The sequence below is a fragment of the Crinia signifera genome, chromosome 7 (assembly GCF_055691185.1).
Source record: "Crinia signifera chromosome 7, ASM5569118v1, whole genome shotgun sequence".
Taxonomy (NCBI): Eukaryota; Metazoa; Chordata; class Amphibia; order Anura; family Myobatrachidae; genus Crinia; species Crinia signifera.
The window spans coordinates 54,091,819-54,110,936 of record NC_139223.1 but is presented as its reverse complement, the minus strand read 5'-3'; the positions used below and the strand labels follow the sequence as shown (position 1 = coordinate 54,110,936).

Genomic DNA, 19,118 nt, shown 5'->3' with positions numbered 1-19,118 from the left:
AGTTTGGCAGCCATGCGGGATGACTGGCAAACTCAAATAAAAAAAAAAAAATTTAAGGTACGGATTTGCCTTGTGATTATCACTTTAAAAAATGTCTGAGTTCGTACAGCATCCTGCTTGTCTGCCAAACTCAGGTGGCATTAAAATAAATTTCCTTAAAAAAACTATTCAAAACCGTACTTCGCTCCAAAAAAAAAAAAAAAAATCCTGAGAGAACAGGTAAATTCCACCGCATTAGTCTTTCAAAAAGACTTTGTGAGCTGTAGATATCACACAAGTCAGCAAGGGTTACTTCTAGTCATAACCACCAACTTTTGTTAAACGAGAAAGTGACCAATTGCTGTTAAAAAAAACAATTGCTGTTGCCAGCTAAGGGGCATTTCACACTTTAGTAAATTGGACCATTCATTACATTCTTTACCTGTTCAAATTTCCAACCATCAGACATTGTTGAGACCATTTGCGTGAGTTCCTCTTCTTGACACTGAAGCACTCTGTAAACATGTTTAACGGGCACCTTGTAAGAGAAAGAAACATTCCGTCAATAAAACAAGATACGTAAAGTTACCATGCTAGAACTCCCTTATATAGACCATGTCACACCAGTTCTACCCAGTTTATCCCTCCATCGTTTAGTATATTATGTAATTTTTCCAGTCACTTGAAATGGGGGAATTCTATCTCCAGCAAGGACTTTAGTATTGCTGCCTCAATTTTCTTTGCAGCCCAGCGAGCAAAAGTGTGCAAGTCTGCAAAAGAACGGGCTGCATGTGGTGTCCGTTCAATTGTCATTCCAGGAGTCGCCGCGGCTGCAAGGTGTACCCCTCATTGGAAGAGGAGTCTAACCCAAACCGCGTAATTGTACAAAGTATTTTTAAAAACAACGCTTTTTTGGGCCAAGAAAAAAAGTGGTTCTTACAGATTTTTCAGCCTGTTTCTATGATCGCAATTACAACTAGAATCTTATTGTCAATTACTTAGTGGTGAAAAGCTGAGCTTTTCGTCACTTGCCTAACAAATAACTTCTATGTCCCACTCAATGCGCATGTGCGGTCCAGGTCACATGACCTTCCATATGTTTAATCTCGTTCATGGGCAAATGCGGTACTATGATTACCAGGGAGAGTTATCTTCTGATTCCGGCACTACAACTTCCTACATCTCCACAACAAATAGCAGAGCAGGAGCTGTGACCGCTCTGAGATAACAGTCCTTCATACATCTGCACCAATAAGCCAGATGCTAACAAATAACGTTCCATGTAAAATATGACAAAAAAAAGTTAACTTTTCTGAAACTTTCTATAAATTGAGCAGGATTAACCCTTTGAGAGCCAACATCTGTGAGAGCTGTTCAAAACATCCTCTAAAAATATATATTTTTTCTTTAACGCGTTAATATGCACACAGGTTTCAGACTATAATAGCAAAACAATTGACTTAACTCTTAACTCCTTAACTCTTTGAGTGCCAACTGAATTTATTAAAATAGGTGTGAAAATTGGCAAGCAAACGGTTTTATTCATCGCAATGACCTGTAATGTTTACCTTTTATATATAGGAAATATCTTTTTTTTTTACACAACATTTGTATTTGAGTTTATATAGCAAACCTGAGCGATGCTGGAATTTCTTGTATTAGTTACAAAATAGCTTTGCAGTTAGTGCAATGCATGTTTATTGGAATGATCTTCCCAGTTGTAATGCTATGGTCATGTGAAGAGGATCTGTACGTGCAAACAATGACCAGAATGCAGCCATTCTGAGCAGCAACTCATCTGGAAACATCCCATCTGGCAGATGGTCGCCATCTGCCAGCGTGTGCCCCAATCTTCTCACTGCACCACAGAGTCCAGCTGCTGAGCTGGATACAGAACTTTAAGTGCATCTGTAAATGGGAGCAACTCTCAGCCCCTCCTGGTCCCAAGAAGGAATACTACCACATACTGTCGCTTTCTGAGTAGCCTCATATTTCTAATATACATACATGTTATCAGTGCATTTAGTGATGCTCGGCAGTCCTTTAGGCTTGTTCAGCAAGGACTTATCTGGCTAAACCAATTCTCCAAAGCAGGCCAGCCTACCTGTGGCTCACCAGATGTGAAACTACAAATCCCATCATGCCTTTTACCAGTTTTAGCACACCCTTATAGCAAAACCATGGCAGGGCATGCTGAGACTTGTAGTTTCAAATCAGCGGAGAGATAAAGGTTGGTCAGGAATGCTCCAAAATATAAATATATTGCATAATAAAATGCATCCTGGCATTACAAATGTGAAATACCACCCTTCTTTATAGATTAGGATCTCACATGGCTAATTCGCTTATAAGATTCTCTGGCTAGGAAATCCCCGGCTTACTTCACAGTTGACACTAATCTGTTGCTGCCAATACTCCCCTGTATAACGTCTTCCATTAATAGGGAGCCAGCGAGTCCCCTCCATGCAATGATGTGTAATGTAATGGCACTTGTGTGTCCCAGAAAGGCAAAGCTGCTGTCAGTGCAACCGCCACAGCTAAAGTTTAGATTCACTATCTGGGTGACGTCAATCTCTGTTCACTGAGTGTTTGGTCTGTTCTTGTAGAGATAGAATATATATACGGAGGGCACTTTGTTAGCACTGTCCAGTATCTGCTGGAGAGGACTTCCTTTTAAGGAACATTTTGTGCATTTTAATTCCCTCCGTTTACTGAAATGCCAGCAGTAAGAACAAATTGTTGATGCTAGAAGTCAGCGCAGTAAAATAGTCTGACTGAGGCAGTAGAGAAGGGAACACTCTGCAGTTTTTTCAATGGATTTTTGTTTTGCAATATAATCTTAAGGTTTTTGAAGGGAAAAAATGTTCATGCAGAAATTAAAATAAAAATTTTTTGGCCAAAGTTTTTTTCTACCTTTGCTCTGGAGAGAGAAAAACCAGAGAGAAAAAGGAAAATCAATCAATTATTACTGGTGCAAGGGTTCCAATTCAGATACCCTGTTGGAACTGCTTCCTGGGCGCAAACAGGTCCTGCAAGGTATGAAGCAGACCAACATCAGACTGCCAGCGATTGACAGTTTGCTGTAACTTTGGTAGTGGGGAGGTGGTTTCGATGGCGTCCGATTGTGAAACTGGTGTGTTGTCACTGTTTAAGGGAAGGGATGAGGCCTGGGTTCTCTGGTCGCTGAATGGAGATGTTCTAGGCTCTATGACAAGCAGCTTGCGCATCCCCATGAGTGCTGCAAGCCGCCCCAAGGTAATTCAGCGATCCAATGCCTGCACCCCAGGTGGCCTCTACTTGTAGAAAAAATTGGGGTATCAGTTACCAAGGTAACTGTAGGGGCGCCTGTATGAGTGGCTTCTGCTAGCGGCTGTCAAAAAAAGGGGGTGTCAATCCCTATGGAAAATATACAGAGAAAAGGTGGTAGACTGCGCTCATTGATGACAGACTGAGGATTTAAAAATATATAATTTTTAATTAAACAAATGGCATGCTATAATGAACATATAAAAATACAAGGTACACAATATAAAAGAAGGGGAAGGGGGAGGGTAAGAATAATTGAAAATAGCTGCGTCCACTGTTAGAGTGATATCACCTTAGTTAGAGTCCACAGTCCAGTGGGTAACCGTTGAAATGAGGAGCGGATAGATGTATCAAAAAACTGGCCGCGGCGGTACTCGAATATGGATTTCTTCCGATTGTAGTAGGGGGTAGCGATCCTCCCAACTTGGATAAGAAATATAGGTTGAGTGTCCGCTTGTAGGACCCTGGGTGGGTATTAGACAGGCGGCTTGCCTTCAAGAGGTGAGTGCCTCACTCCAGGTCGATAGGGCCAGTGATGGTAAGCAGGTGAAAATCTCCAAACGGTTCTCAGTGGAAATGGGTGGCAGTGGCAGGCAGCGTTTTGTGGTGGGCAGTTAGGAGCCTGGGCCAACGCGTTTCACTGCACAGAGCAGCTTTTTCAGCTTTGAAAAAGCTGCTCTGTGCAGTGAAACGCGTTGGCCCAGGCTCCTAACTGCCCACCACAAAACGCTGCCTGCCACTGCCACCCATTTCCACTGAGAACCGTTTGGAGATTTTCACCTGCTTACCATCACTGGCCCTATCGACCTGGAGTGAGGCACTCACCTCTTGAAGGCAAGCCGCCTGTCTAATACCCACCCAGGGTCCTACAAGCGGACACTCAACCTATATTTCTTATCCAAGTTGGGAGGATCGCTACCCCCTACTACAATCGGAAGAAATCCATATTCGAGTACCGCCGCGGCCAGTTTTTTGATACATCTATCCGCTCCTCATTTCAACGGTTACCCACTGGACTGTGGACTCTAACTAAGGTGATATCACTCTAACAGTGGACGCAGCTATTTTCAATTATTCTTACCCTCCCCCTTCCCCTTCTTTTATATTGTGTACCTTGTATTTTTATATGTTCATTATAGCATGCCATTTGTTTAATTAAAAATTATATATTTTTAAATCCTCAGTCTGTCATCAATGAGCGCAGTCTACCACCTTTTCTCTGTATATTGGCCTCTACTTGTAATAGATGCCACAGTCTGCATTAACATAAGGAGCCATCGTTGCGGATTCCTGTACTCCAACACATGTGATTTAGCCCCAAGGAGCAAATAAACTGCCACCTTGTAACTAAATTAGGAGTTTACACCTGCACATGTAATATGTATATTATGCTTCCACCAGCAATAAATATTTCTACATAATGCACGTTCTGCTTTCATCAATAAAGTTGGTTGCGGCTGTCACGTGTAAGCCTATTGATCTGCTTGTTTCAAGCTGTGCGCCAATGCTGCAAGTAATAAAACGCTTTCTTCAGGCTCTGACATCGCCCAATCTGACCTTACACTTAAAACACACGACACGGCTACAGCTAAAAATAGATGCAGATGCAATGTACTTATTGCCGGCTGATCCTAAGTCCCAAAGTAACAATTAGTCAAGGGTAAAGAATTTGTCGTAACTGTCCGAGACTGGAATACGGTCTCTGGGATTTACAGACACCCTGCAACAGCGGTAACCCTGCTCATGGGACACAAACAGGAATGTTAAGTCTCCCTTGGTTGTCAGAAGCAGAATTAAGGCACTGAAGTCATGGCAAGTCTCACCTGTGATGTTTTACTGTCCCTCTCTCTTATTCTGTCTTTTACAAGTTTGATTAGTGATGTGATATTGTAGAACTCTGCTTCCTCCAGAACACCTATTGGAAGGAAGGAGACAAAAAGTTGTAAGGCACTATCAGCATGTCCACTGTAAGTAATAGTTTCGCTTACGCAAATACTAAGGAAACAATAGAACTACATTATAATCTTATGGGGCCTACACACAGGGCGATGTGCGATCACAGGCCCTGATTATTATCCAGCTTGCTGGATATTAATCACCAGGCGATGGAGACAAGCAGGTCCTGCATCGTTATGGCCTCTACACACAGAGCGATGTAGTGGCATTGTCAAAACAATATAGTGAGCATTTCTAAAGGGGCATAACACAAGGTGTGATTTTGTGCTATTTTCTAAGCAATGTGACTAGATTACTTAGAAAGTAAGCAGATTGCTCCATGTGTATACTCAGAGTAATTAAATCTCCTGCTAAGTCAGTGCTCGGGATTTCTCATTCTGAACCACTATCTGGCCTTTTTTTGCTTAAGCAAAATTACTTAGCACACATCTGTGCATGTGCTCCTCATTGGGAGATCTGGACACCAGAAAACTACCTACCCTAAATAGCTTAGAAAAATTGCCTAGCACACATCTATACGTGTGTATGCCCCTAAAAAAAAAAATACATAATTGCAAGAAATCAGTGAAAATAATTGTGAGGAAAACTGAAAAAGCCAAGCTGAATGTGAAGCTTAAAACTACAGCAGGTGAAAATCCTGCATGATGGGGCCTTGCAAGATTATGCTGTTCATAGTACCAGATTACTCGCAGGAAGTAACAAACAGCTCTATACGTCACCGGGTGACTTATCAGGCAGAAACAGTCACACCTTGAAAACCCTCAGAACAGGTATTTCAACTTTACAGGTGTAAGGCACTGATGCATGGTATTAACATGACCTGGCAGAGGGCCACTCAGCAGTACCAAATATGTATAAGGACTTCTATCTGCTCAGATGGACACTGTGAAAACTAGTAAGGATTAACAAAAATAGTTTTCAGTAACGTGAAAAACTGCTGTCCAAATAACTTTCCAAAATCCGCGAGTGCCTGGACTAGATGCCAAACTGCTGTCAGGAATTGTGACCGTTAGGACATTCAAAGTTTGAAGAAACTCAGGTAGTCCGTGGTGTGCTCCCAACACCCAGTGCAGTGACCTATCGTGCATAGAGGGCATACGTACGTATGGACCCTGTTACTCCCCTAACCCCTCTCATCCACAAGGCCAAAGAGGGGAAAATAGGGATAGGTGGGTCCTCTTCCCCTAATCTTAGAGAGACCCTTTTCCCTCATGGTTAGGGCGGGTGGGTCCTCCGCACCAAAGTTTGGAGAGACCCTCAGTAGGCTTCCCTCTGCCTTGTGGCTCGGTGTCTCCCTCGGGGAATGCAGCTCTCCCCAAAAGGAGAGAGCTTTGGTACGTGGGGGAGTGGGTAGCCCATAAGGGTCATCTACACAGCCCATAAAAAACGCGACACTAACGAAAAAACAGAAAACGTGAAAAGTGACAAACGTGAGAAAAGGAAAATAATTATATAGAGAGCCCAGCCAGAAGGGGGGGGGGGTGAAAAATTAACCTACCCCAGCCAAAAGGCCCAGGGTGAGGACGTGCAGCGCTAACCTAAAGGGAGAGTGTAAGTGCCATACTTGTGCATAGTGACATGAGAATCACCATTGCAGGTTCAGGCACCCCCGAATTTTCCCAGGGGCACAGTGCAGCCTCGGGCTACAGGCGGCCAGCCAGTCAGCGTCCAACCAAGTTTTTCTCCGTTCCTACCTAGTGTGAGGGTACGAGTTCCTCAATCACTCAGACACCGAGCAGATGAAACCAGAAGAATGGTTTATTTTCCACAGCACGCACAAATAGACAATAAACAGTGGCAAAGGTAAATTGCAGAGTAGAAAGATATTCAGGTAGCAGGCCCAAACAGACAGTCCTTGTATAGTCACAGTCCCAGATCAGTTCCACAGGGCAAACTATCACTTATCCCACACCGCAGTGATAGCATATAAGTCCACACGATACCTAGACAGAGCATAACCTCTTAGTCCAGGACAGTCCATTAAAAATCTCTTCCTGGCTTGTGTGCGAGTCATTTTAAAAACTTCCAATTCCCACGCTTCTCCATACCATCAGTGGGCTTGCACTCAATCCCTATTGGTGGATTCAAGTCAGGTTTATCCCCCCTCCCAGGTACTGCTGCTGCCCATCTGCTTCTGCCCCCTGCTGGGGTCGGTTCCAGAAAGTCTGGAAGTGGCCAAGATATGCATAGCAGAGTCAACCCAAGATATAAAACACAGTCTGATTACATTATGTGGTGGTCACCCCCTGTGGACAACCCTCCTGTTGATAGTAGGGGAATTTGATCACCCCCTGTGGTGATTGTCCTTCAGCTATCCCCCTCATGTAAACAGCAGGAACAATAATCGGCTGATTACATTATGGGCTGATCACCCCCTGTGGTGGCCGGTTCCACAAAGTCTGCTAGAGCCCAGAGGTTTACAAAGAATTGTAAACCCCCCTGGGGAGATTGCCAATGGTACAATGCTTACATGAATAAAGTCCTGGGAAATACAGACATTACATTTGAGGTGGGATTATACAGCCTAATAATATATGATCTGGAACTACACACACATATAGGGAGTATATAGACATATATGGAGAACAAGAGGGTACCGACGGACTAAAATAGTACATTAATTACTACACCTAATAAAATATAGTAATTACAGATTTACAGTGAATCTGATAACCTCACATTCCTTCCCCTACTATTGTAGTCCCGGTACCCAGCTGTTCAGGAACCAATAACAACCTGGAATAGCGGGATGCAGAGCCGAGAATCTGGGGTTTGGATATACCACCTGAGTCCCACAGGGTGACATCATACCAAACCCATCTTGTAAAAGGCGGCTGGTTTGCAGAACCAGCAAGGGCATGATTACAGTCTAAGTCATACATTGGAACTAACAAGGGCTGTAGCAATTCCTCTTCTTCGGATTCTGGGTACCCCCCCTCTGCAACATTGTAACCTACTAATACTTTTGCCTCGGGCACAATGGGGCAGGGACCACTTTCCACCTCCCCCTCTTGCCCAAGGAACAGGGGCCAAACAGCAGGCCAATATAGGGGCTCTGGCCCTGGCACTTCCACCACCCCGTCATGTCCTTCCTCCCCCACACCCAAACTAGGGGCATGGCAAATTTCAGTCCAGCATTTGGTCTCAATGTCCAGGGCTGAGGAGGGACCCTCCATCACAAACAATTCCGCTGGTGGCTGCAGGACAGGCTGTGTCAGCTCTGTCCCCTTAAAAGCCAGATGCTCACCTGCAGCTACTTCTGCGCACAGCTCCTTCTCCGCGATAGCCTCCTTCCCCAGCTGAGTATGCTGGGCAGCCCGAAACACGACGTCATCTGTGACTGGTGGGCTGGTGGCCTGGATGTTGTCGGATACTCCTCTAACCACGGCGATCTCTTCTTGGACGCAGTCCTCATAGATCCCCTGGCAGCAGGATAATAGCTCTGCATCTCCCACCTCAGCAAAAGGGAAGCAGTAGTGCAGCTCCTCCCGGGGTGCCTGGCTCAGAGGCCTCACTTCCTTCACGTTGGGGCTAACCTCCCCCTGCAGAGAACACTGAGCAGCTTCCTCCCTAGGATGGGGGAGAAGCAATTGCAAACGGTGCCTTTCATCACGCCCCCTACGACACTGATCTTGCCATGCTGGGGTATCCAGGAGCCCCCGATCAATCGCCTCTTCCTCTGCCACCACGAAGCACTCCTCCAGACACTGCAATTGTTCCCACACACTCAACTGTGCACCGAAATGGAGGATCCAGGCTCGATAATCAGCAAATGCATTTGTAGGATCTCCCTGATCGTGAAGGATCTGCTGAAGGATTTCCCCGCGAGTGCAGGATTGGATGGGTATACCTCGCAGCTGACCTTCTGCTATCAGCTCCTCCATACTCATTTCTTCAAGGGCAGTTAGGGGCCCCCCTGACAACGACCCTTCTCTTGCGGTAACAATTAATTCTGTGGCAGACCCCTCGGTTGTCTGCCCAGATTGCAGTAGCCCCCTTCTAGACCTTTCCTCTGGTTCTATCTGGGGCATCAATTTATTCTGGACTTGTCCTTCAGCCTCAGAATATTGTCCTCTTTGTAGCATCTGGGTAACTGTAGCAATCACTTCCTCTGTAAATTCTACAAACTCTGGCTCTCCTAGCAGATTCCAAGAAGTGGCCTCACCTTTACAGTGCAGGAATGCATCCCCCAGGTAACACACTTTGTCCTGTATGCTGGATACTCTCCACCCGCTGACCATCTGCTGAGCGTCTTCCCAGTACTTCCAGATATACTGCATTTTCCTGACAATAAATAACAGATCCGGCTTCCCAGCCTGCCGATACACTGAAGAACCTCCATCCCTGAGCTCCTCTGCTACAGGGGTCTTGAGGCATCGATTTTCTTTCCTTGGAAACATTTTCCCTTTCACAGGACTGACACCTGCTCACTTGCTGAACATCACCTTATTGCATTTTCCGTTTCCTTACATATGGTCTGATCCTCTGTTCTCTGTGCTCTCTGTGCTCGATGGTTGGTGTCTGAATGATCCCACTGTCGCTGCCGCCAAATGTGAGGGTACGAGTTCCTCAATCACTCAGACACCGAGCAGATGAAACCAGAAGAATGGTTTATTTTCCACAGCACGCACAAATAGACAATAAACAGTGGCAAAGGTAAATTGCAGAGTAGAAAGATATTCAGGTAGCAGGCCCAAACAGACAGTCCTTGTATAGTCACAGTCCCAGATCAGTTCCACAGGGCAAACTATCACTTATCCCACACCGCAGTGATAGCATATAAGTCCACACGATACCTAGACAGAGCATAACCTCTTAGTCCAGGACAGTCCATTAAAAATCTCTTCCTGGCTTGTGTGCGAGTCATTTTAAAAACTTCCAATTCCCACGCTTCTCCAGACCATCAGTGGGCTTGCACTCAATCCCTATTGGTGGATTCAAGTCAGGTTTATCCCCCCTCCCAGGTACTGCTGCTGCCCATCTGCTTCTGCCCCCTGCTGGGGTCGGTTCCAGAAAGTCTGAAAGTGGCCAAGATATGCATAGCAGAGTCAACCCAAGATATAAAACACAGTCTGATTACATTATGTGGTGGTCACCCCCTGTGGACAACCCTCCTGTTGATAGTAGGGGAATTTGATCACCCCCTGTGGTGATTGTCCTTCAGCTATCCCCCTCATGTAAACAGCAGGAACAATAATCGGCTGATTACATTATGGGCTGATCACCCCCTGTGGTGGCCGGTTCCACAAAGTCTGCTAGAGCCCAGAGGTTTACAAAGAATTGTAAACCCCCCTGGGGAGATTGCCAATGGTACAATGCTTACATGAATAAAGTCCTGGGAAATACAGACATTACATTTGAGGTGGGATTATACAGCCTAATAATATATGATCTGGAACTACACACACATATAGGGAGTATATAGACATATATGGAGAACAAGAGGGTACCGACGGACTAAAATAGTACATTAATTACTACACCTAATAAAATATAGTAATTACAGATTTACAGTGAATCTGATAACCTCACACCTAGGGCTAGGGATGGCCATCGACCATCGATGATTAGAAATCAATGGTTTATGGCCGATGTTTTACCATTGATGGGGGAGAACCAGATGGTTTCCCACCATCTAGGTCAATCTTAAACTAATAAGTTAATTTTTCCTTTTTCCCCCCAAGGTGCAGAGACACGGAGCATAGCCCTGCCCCCGGCACCTGCAAAGCCCAGCCCCTGCATTTTGATTGGTATACAAACCAATCGATGAAAATGTATTGCCACCGATACTTAAAAACGTTTGTCATCCATTGAATATTTCTACACTATCGATGCCCAGTTGCACTTTTGCCATCAATGGCAAAGACATCGATGGCCATCCCTACCTAGGGCACTGTCTAACCCCTGGCATGGAAATAGGTACTCCACTGGGTTTTTCCATTGACTCCCTTGAGGGTTGAGGCCCCCTTGGAAGAGCAATCTACTCAGTCAAAGTCCAGTAGAAGAAAAAAACAAATAACAAATCAAAAGGCTAAGCTCCCAATTTGTATTAAGTGGTATAACCCAGGCCTGTCACACAGTGGGAGACTTTTGGCTTGAGTGCGCGGACAGGTCCAACGCAACTCCAGGTGTCCCGCGAAATGGGTTTTATTTGCATTTCTATACAAATTAGAGGTACAGGCAAATGTGGATTAAAAGGGCAGGAAAACACTAAGCCCAGCATTTCATATGCAAACACAACAAATCGTCAAACACAGAATATAGCATATCACATAACCTGTAAAAGCACGTAAGCAGATTTGCATCATGTGAATTTAAAAAAAAAAAGTAACATAAAAGCTTGGGACTACCAAGTGCCGCCAACGTGGGGCTTGACTAGAACGGCTGTTTAACGTGCCAGGAGGCTAGATGTATATGGACACATCAGAATAACTGATTGCAAAGACCAATTTGTTGAATACTGGCTCGACAATTATGGGTCATACGGTCAACCCTATGAAAGTTGACCTACATTTTGTCAACCACTAAAGGTCGACGCATGAAATAGGTTGACATGGCTAAGGACGACAGTCTGAAGGTCGACACAAGCATTAGGTTGACAATGGGAAGGTCAACAGACAAAGGGCCTTAATGAGTTTTTCAATACATTTGGTCTCAATTGTCGACGTTCGTTGACATGGACACTGTATCCGTGTACCGCGTCCGCTCACCATGCTTCGGGCATGGTGCCTCACTACATTCAACAAACTATTATATTCTCCCACCGTGCCCTAGTGCAGCGGTGTGGAAACTCCGGCCCGCGGGACGTATACTGCCCCCGGAGACTGTTTTTGTGGCCCGCCCGACGGCAGTACAGCGAGTCTCATACAGGGGAAATCTCGCGAGAGCTACCAACCTCTTGCGAGATTTCCCCTGTATGAGACTCCCTGCACAGCCGCCGGACCACACAGACCAGCAATTTGTAACCTGCAGCAGCCGCCGGACGATTTGTACGTTTTTTAGTTTTTTTTTTAATGGGCCGAGGCATTATGCCTCAATGTAAATGTGAAAACTCATGTTGACCTTTTGACTGTCAACCTTCCCATCGTCAACTCAATGCTTGTGTCGACCTTCCCACCCCATCAACCTTGGCCACATTAGCATATTTCATATGTTGACCTAAGCCCAGTCAACCTTAAGTGGTTCATCTAATATATGTTGACCTTTAGTATCGACCTAGCAACCGTATCCCGGCTAGGCTGTAGGAGCAGATTAAGCTAGAAAAAGGTCTTGTATTTCTGAGTTTGCCCTACACCGATAAGAGCCAATGTGATTGCAGAGAACCATGGAAAATTTCTCTGAAAACATGGATTTGACCAGAAAACTTAACTACTATCATAAATGAATATCATGTTAACACGCTGGCACGCAGCAACATGCCAGCCTTCAACACCTGGCCACAGGGTGGGTGAGTGCGTGGTGGGGTACAACCCACCCAACGCTGGTACACAAATACTAGTATTTCCATATACATTCATTTACATAACTGCAGAGAACTTACCTTCTTCTGCTAGGTCTTTATTTATCACCAGCTTCCCATGTCTCAAATAGTTCAATACTGGGCCAAAGTATGTGGGATCTCTGTCTATTAAATAGGCACCTGTTTCATCCTGAAAAACAAGACAACACCCTCCATAAACAAGACATTAACCCGCTATAAAAAAAAAAGAAAAATAAGGTACTCTTTACCTAGAACGGCGCCCATCGCGGTGATCGCGACATCGCGGGCAGCACATAAACGGCCGCGACGCGATGCCCGCGATCACCGCGATTTTCCCATAGGGAACAATGTTAAAAAGTCAGATTGATCGCGATTTTGCATTCAATGCCTCAATGCCCGCGATTTTACCATAGGAATCAATGTTAAATGGGCTACAGAGCCCAAATAGGCTCAATTAACCCTTAAATGTCACCCCAATTTTTTTACGCCACCCCACGATCCACGCAAACCCGAAGCGTGGCGAGCGCAGCGAGCCCGCGAGGGGCGGCGGTACGCGTCCTCCGACCTTTTCATGCCCTACTATCCACGTCGGCGTGGAGTTGAGAATAGAATAGTGTGGCGAGCGCAGCGAGCCACCGAGCCCGAAGCGTGGCGAGGGGACGCGGATACCTTCACAGTTATACGTGTCCCCTCGCGGACTTCACAGGTGTCCGTGGCGACGCGGACACCTGTGAAGCCCGCGAAGTGACGCGTTTACCTGTGAAGGTATCCGCGTCCCCTCGCGGGGCTCGCTGCGCTCGCCACGCTTCGGGCTCGGTGGCTCGCCACACTATTCTATTCTCAACTCCACGCCGACGTGGATAGTAGGGCATGAAAAGGTCGGAGGACGCGTACCGCCGCCCCTCGCGGGCTCGCTGCGCTCGCCACGCTTCGGGTTGGCGTGGATCGTGGGGTGGCGTACAAAAATTGGGGGGACATTTAAGGGTTAATTGAGCCTATTTGGGCTCTGTAGCCCATTTAACATTGATTCCTATGGGAAAATCGCGGGCATTGAGGCATTTTACAGTAAAATCGCGGTCAATCAGGCTTTTTAACATTGTTCCCTATGGGAAAATCGCGGTAATCGCGGGTACCCGATTTTGATGTACCCGCGATTTACCCGCGATGCCCGCGATTTTTTACCCCCGACGCCCGCGATTCTGATCGCGGGCGCCGTTCTAGGTAAAGAGTACCAAAAATAATATATACCGGTGACCTACTAGAACAGTGGTGGCCAACCCGTGGCTCTTGAGCCTCATGCGGCTCTCCCCCTTGTAAAGTGCGGCTCCTGCTCCCACTGCTGCCCGCCGCACGCCGTCCGTCCCAGTCCCTCCTGCTGCCGGTTCCCTGAATCCCTTCTCCTTCTTAGGGGAGGAGAGCGCGCATCGCGCATCTCTCCTAACCCTTACTGTGCATCCTTGTGACTGGGCCGTCCGCCAATCAGTGCTCGTGGGCAGGGAGATGCCAGACTGTCCTCTGCCCGCCCAGCAGCAGCAGCAACAACGGTGAGTGCTGCTGCTGGGAAATTGGCACTGTGGGGGCATAGCCGTTTGTGGCACTGTGGGGGCATAGCCGTTTGTGGCACTGTGGGGGCATAGCCGTTTGTGGCACTGTGGGGGCATAGCCGTTTGTGGCACTGTGGGGGCATAGCCGTTTGTGGCACTGTGGGGGCATAGCCGTTTGTGGCACTGTGGGGGCATAGCCGTTTGTGGCACTGTGGGGGCATAGCCGTTTGTGGCACTGTGGGGGCATAGCCGTTTGTGGCACTGTGGGGGCATGCCAGGTTTTTTGCACTGTGGGGGCATACCCGGCACCGTGGGGGGCATACCTGGCACTGTGGGGGGCATACCTGGCACCGTGGGGGGCATACCTGGCACCGTGGGGGGCATATGTGTATCTGGCACTATTGGGGGCATATGTATATATGGCACTGCACTATTGGAGGCATATTTGTATCACACCCACCCAAGGGGTCAAAATAGACTACGCCCCTTTTTTTGGTGCGCGCATGATGTCGGCTCTTTAGCTTGACTACCAATATTTTTCGGCTCTTTACCTCTGACCGGTTGGCCACCCCTGTACTAGAACAAGGATGAACCATTTTGTAAGCGGAACCACTATACACAAGCACATGACTTGCACTCCGCTACTACTTGGCTAAGAGTGCCCATACATGTTACAATTATTGCATACAATATCGCATCTCGGTTTTGCGATGAGATCTAGTATAAAGTATCTGCAGCACATGCTTTTTGTACTAAATCTCATCGCAAAACAGATGCAATATTTCTCTGTATGGGCACCTTTAGGGAGGTCTAGCACTTAGTAAGAGGACGCACAAGTAAAAAAAAAAAAGGCTGCCTCCTTTACATGTTACTTATCACGTGAAATCCAGGGGGACGCATTCAGGAGATGGAGAGACACCAATTCCCCTTTACAGCAATATGGCGAACAAAGTCAAACATTTACATGTAGTAACCTATCTGTAGACATGCAAATCATGTCGTTTGCAAGTCTTTTGAATAAGGTACAGTATAAAAGGAAACTCACAATTTAAATGGCAAATCATTTTATGTAATTTCCTCAGACCTGTCAGTGACCCATGCTCATCACCAGCGATACCATCCAAACCATTCACAGCAGCATTATACTGGTAGGTGCACCATGAACGCACAAGTCAAACTAGGAGTTGACCAATCACTGCAAATAATGTTGTTGTTTTTTTTAAAAAGGTGAAGCGGATGGAAATGAATGCAGTGTTTAAAGGTGGCCATACACACGTAGATTTATCTTCAGATCTGGCTGGTTGGAACAAAAACATGGTAATGGATGAGAGCAAATGACAGTTGACCATTTGCTTGGAAATGCTGAAAAACTGATAAACTGTCACTCATCCATAACCATGTTTTTGTACCAACCAGCCAGATCTGAAGATAAATCTTACTAGTGTATGGGCACCTTAAGTTCTGCTCCGTGTATTATAAATTAAGTAATTTGTCATAGACATCAATTCTGTATTCACACCTGATATGAGGCAAATATTAATCTGGCCATGATCATATACCGAGAGCTTGTTTCACCTGAATGCACTAAAGCAGGACACATAAGGATGACTGGCAGTCAGAATACTGACAACAGCGTCCCAGAGGGAATACCCACAGAGGTCAGGTAAGTAAACTTAAGGTGTCCATACACTAGTAAGATTTATCTTCAGATCTGGCTGGAACAAAAACATGGTTATGGATGAGTGACTGTCAGTTTTCCAGCACTTCCAAGCAAATGGTCAACTGTCATTTGCTCTCATCCATAACCATCTTTTTGTTCCAACCAGACAGATCTGCAGATCTGCAGATAAATCTGCGTGTGTATGACCACCTTTACCCTCCCCTTGCCCTCAAACACCCCCCCCCGCACACACACACACACACACACACACACACACACACACACACACACCACTATTCTAGCAGCCTAATACCAGTCTAACCCGCGCTAGTGAATAACCCTATCCCCCACACAGTGCTGCCTAAACCTAACCCCCCTTCTAAGTGCCTAACACTATCTTTACCCACCCCTCTACAGCCTAACGCAAACTCCCCCCACTAGTGCCGTTCCCGAAAACCCACCCCTTCTCTGGCCTGACCCTAAACCCCCACCCCTGCATACTCTGGTCGGCATCCCGGCACTGGAAATTCCAGGGCCAGCATCCTAGTTAACGTCAGAATTCCCAGGCTGGTCTCACACTGGTAGTCTGGTGCCAGCGTCTGTATCATTAATGCCATCAGCCTGAACGCATCCCACTACTGATGAAGTATATGGTAAAAGATATGCATTTTAGCTAGAATGTTGCCATTTCCTTAAGTACAGAGATGAATTCTATTAAAGCCATGTTACAGTCTGACTAGAGTAAAATGTGTTACACTAAACACTTCTTAATTGCCTGAAGCAGCACAACAGGATACCCAGTAATACCATGAATAATGGGTAAGAAGCCCAGTAATACCATGAATAATGCAAAACGGCATTAATGAACACAAGGATGGTTTTGTCCTCAATGGTAATGAAATGCGATAAATCTTTGATAAATATGGCAATGAAACTACTAAACCCAAGCCCAGAGCGAGGAGATGCAGTTCAGCAAAAGCTAGATGGGAACACTAATACAGTACTAGGGTGGCCAATCCCGGACTCGGGATCGGCGGGATCCCGGGATTTGGCCCCCAAAACGCCGGGATTTCAATCCCGGGATTGGAGTTTCCAATCCCGGGATTTTAGGATTAGACTGCGCATGCGCGCAGTCTAATGCCGGGCAGCGTCTGAGCATCGCTCAGATGCTGCCTGACTTCTCCCGGCAGCAGTGCGCAGAGTGACGAGATCAGAGGTCATGCGCAGGCAGAGGTCGCGTCCGGCAGTGTGATGCCGCGCACCCACCCAGCCAGCAAGGAGCCCAGCCAGCAAGGAACCCGCCCGCCCAGCCAGCAAATCCACCCGCCAGCCCGCACCCAGCAACAAGCATGGACAACCCGTCCCCCCACCCAGCAACCGGGCTCCTGGCAACCCTGCTGCACCCTCAAATGAAGGTAAATGTGGGGAAGCCAGGGTGTCTATTAGGAAAGCCAATCCCGGGATCCCAGGAATCCCGGGATTGAGCATTTTTCAATCCCGAATCCCGGGAATGAAAAAATGCCCCGGGATTGGCTTCCCCATACAGTACATCATGGGAGAAATGGAATAGGGTGAGAGAATCAGAAAGTGAGAGATTTGGTAAGAAATCTCCAGGATTTTTTAAAAGCGTCAATCATTTACGCTGCAAAACCAGTTTGATTTTGCAGTGTAAATGATTGCCGCTTTTAAAAAACCCTGGAGATTTCTTACCAAATCTCTCACTTTCTGATTCTCTAACCCCCACGACATCTCACCCCAAATGCCTACTGGGCGATATTGTAGGTATGATGCCCAAAACTTTTAAAGCAAGAAATAAGTGCAACAACAACGAAGCCAGCGTGGTACTTGCCATTAATGCAAAACTTCTATAAAGGTGCTGACAAGACCCCTAGTAAACCATTTTTAAAACCGCAAACTGAAAAAAAAAAATAGATACTCCGTTTGTAGCAATATTCCTTTAAAACCATGCTGGACACATCCCAGTAAGCATATTACCATGGCAACTACAAGTAAAATACCCGATGACCATAACAGGGGTTTTTCAAGAATGTCAGGAAGCCTCTAGAATCTGATGGCAGAGTCTATCACTGTTAAACTGGCCGCCTATAAGGGCACAGGGGAATCTCCCAGTGGCCCCCACCACATGACACCCCGCTCTTTTGACCCCTATATGGCTAGACTCAAGTCTAAAAAGGTGGGAGCAGATTTGACTGGTTTTAAACGATATATGGTTTACATTGTCTAGAGTGCAAGCACTAGAGCAGGCATGTCCAACCTGTGGCCCTCCCGCTGTTGTGAAACTACACATCCAAGCATGCCTTGTCATAGGGTACTTGTTTCCTAGCACGGCCACACCGATTCTAATCGGGGGCATCGTAGGTAAAAAAATCTGATCGGTCGCATCGCATGCGTGCTAAAAAATCGCATGCGATGGTCCCGACGCGATGCCCCCGATTTCCCATAGGGAACAATGTTAAATGGCTCAATTTACCCAAATCAACAGGGAACAATGTTAAATGGTCCAGAAACCCCCCAAAACACCCCTGAACAGTGAAATGGCCCCCCAAAATTAGTTAACGCCACCCCACGAACAACGTGAACCCGAAGCGTGGCGAGCGGCGGCGGTACGCGTCCTCCGACCTTTTCATACCCCCACTATCCACGTCGGCGTGGAGTTGAGAATAGAATAGTGTGGCGAGCGCAGCGAGCCACCGAGCCCGAAGCGTGGCGAGCGCAGCGAGCCCCGCGAGGGGACGCGGATACCTTCACAGTTATACGTGTCCCCGGTGTCCGTGGCGACGCGGACACCCGTGAATCCCGCGAGGGGACGCGTTTACCTGTGAAGGTATCCGCGTCCCCTCGCCACACTATTCTATTCTCAACTCCACGCCGACGTGGATAGTGGGGGTATGAAAAGGTCGGAGGACGCGTACCGCCGCCCCTCGCGGGCTCGCTGCGCTCGCCACGCTTCGGGTTCACGTTGATCGTGGGGTGGCGTTAACTAATTTTGGGGGGCCATTTCACTGTTCAGGGGTGTTTTGGGGGGTTTCTGGACCATTTAACATTGTTCCCTGTTGATTTGGGTAAATTGAGCCATTTAACATTGTTTCCTATGGGAAATCGGGGGCATCGCGTCGGGACCATTTAATGCTTATTTAGCCGCATGCGACGCGACCGACGCGATTTTTTAACT

The 19,118-nt window shown here is 46.8% G+C and overlaps 1 protein-coding gene across 4 annotated transcripts in view; it reads right to left on the bottom strand.

Annotated features, from left to right (window-relative positions):
- Positions 1 to 19,118, bottom strand: part of LOC146020176 (BTB/POZ domain-containing protein KCTD5) — a 48,128-nt gene that overhangs the window by 17,340 nt on the left and 11,670 nt on the right. For all 4 annotated transcript variants that reach the window (XM_083153095.1, XM_083153096.1, XM_083153097.1 and 1 more), the window contains exons 2-4: positions 12,782 to 12,890; positions 5,109 to 5,200; positions 422 to 517 (exon numbers count right to left, since the gene is read on the bottom strand). In XM_083153095.1, the coding sequence (XP_083009221.1) occupies positions 422 to 517; positions 5,109 to 5,200; positions 12,782 to 12,890 (297 nt within the window). The remainder of the gene's footprint in view (positions 1 to 421; positions 518 to 5,108; positions 5,201 to 12,781; positions 12,891 to 19,118) is intronic.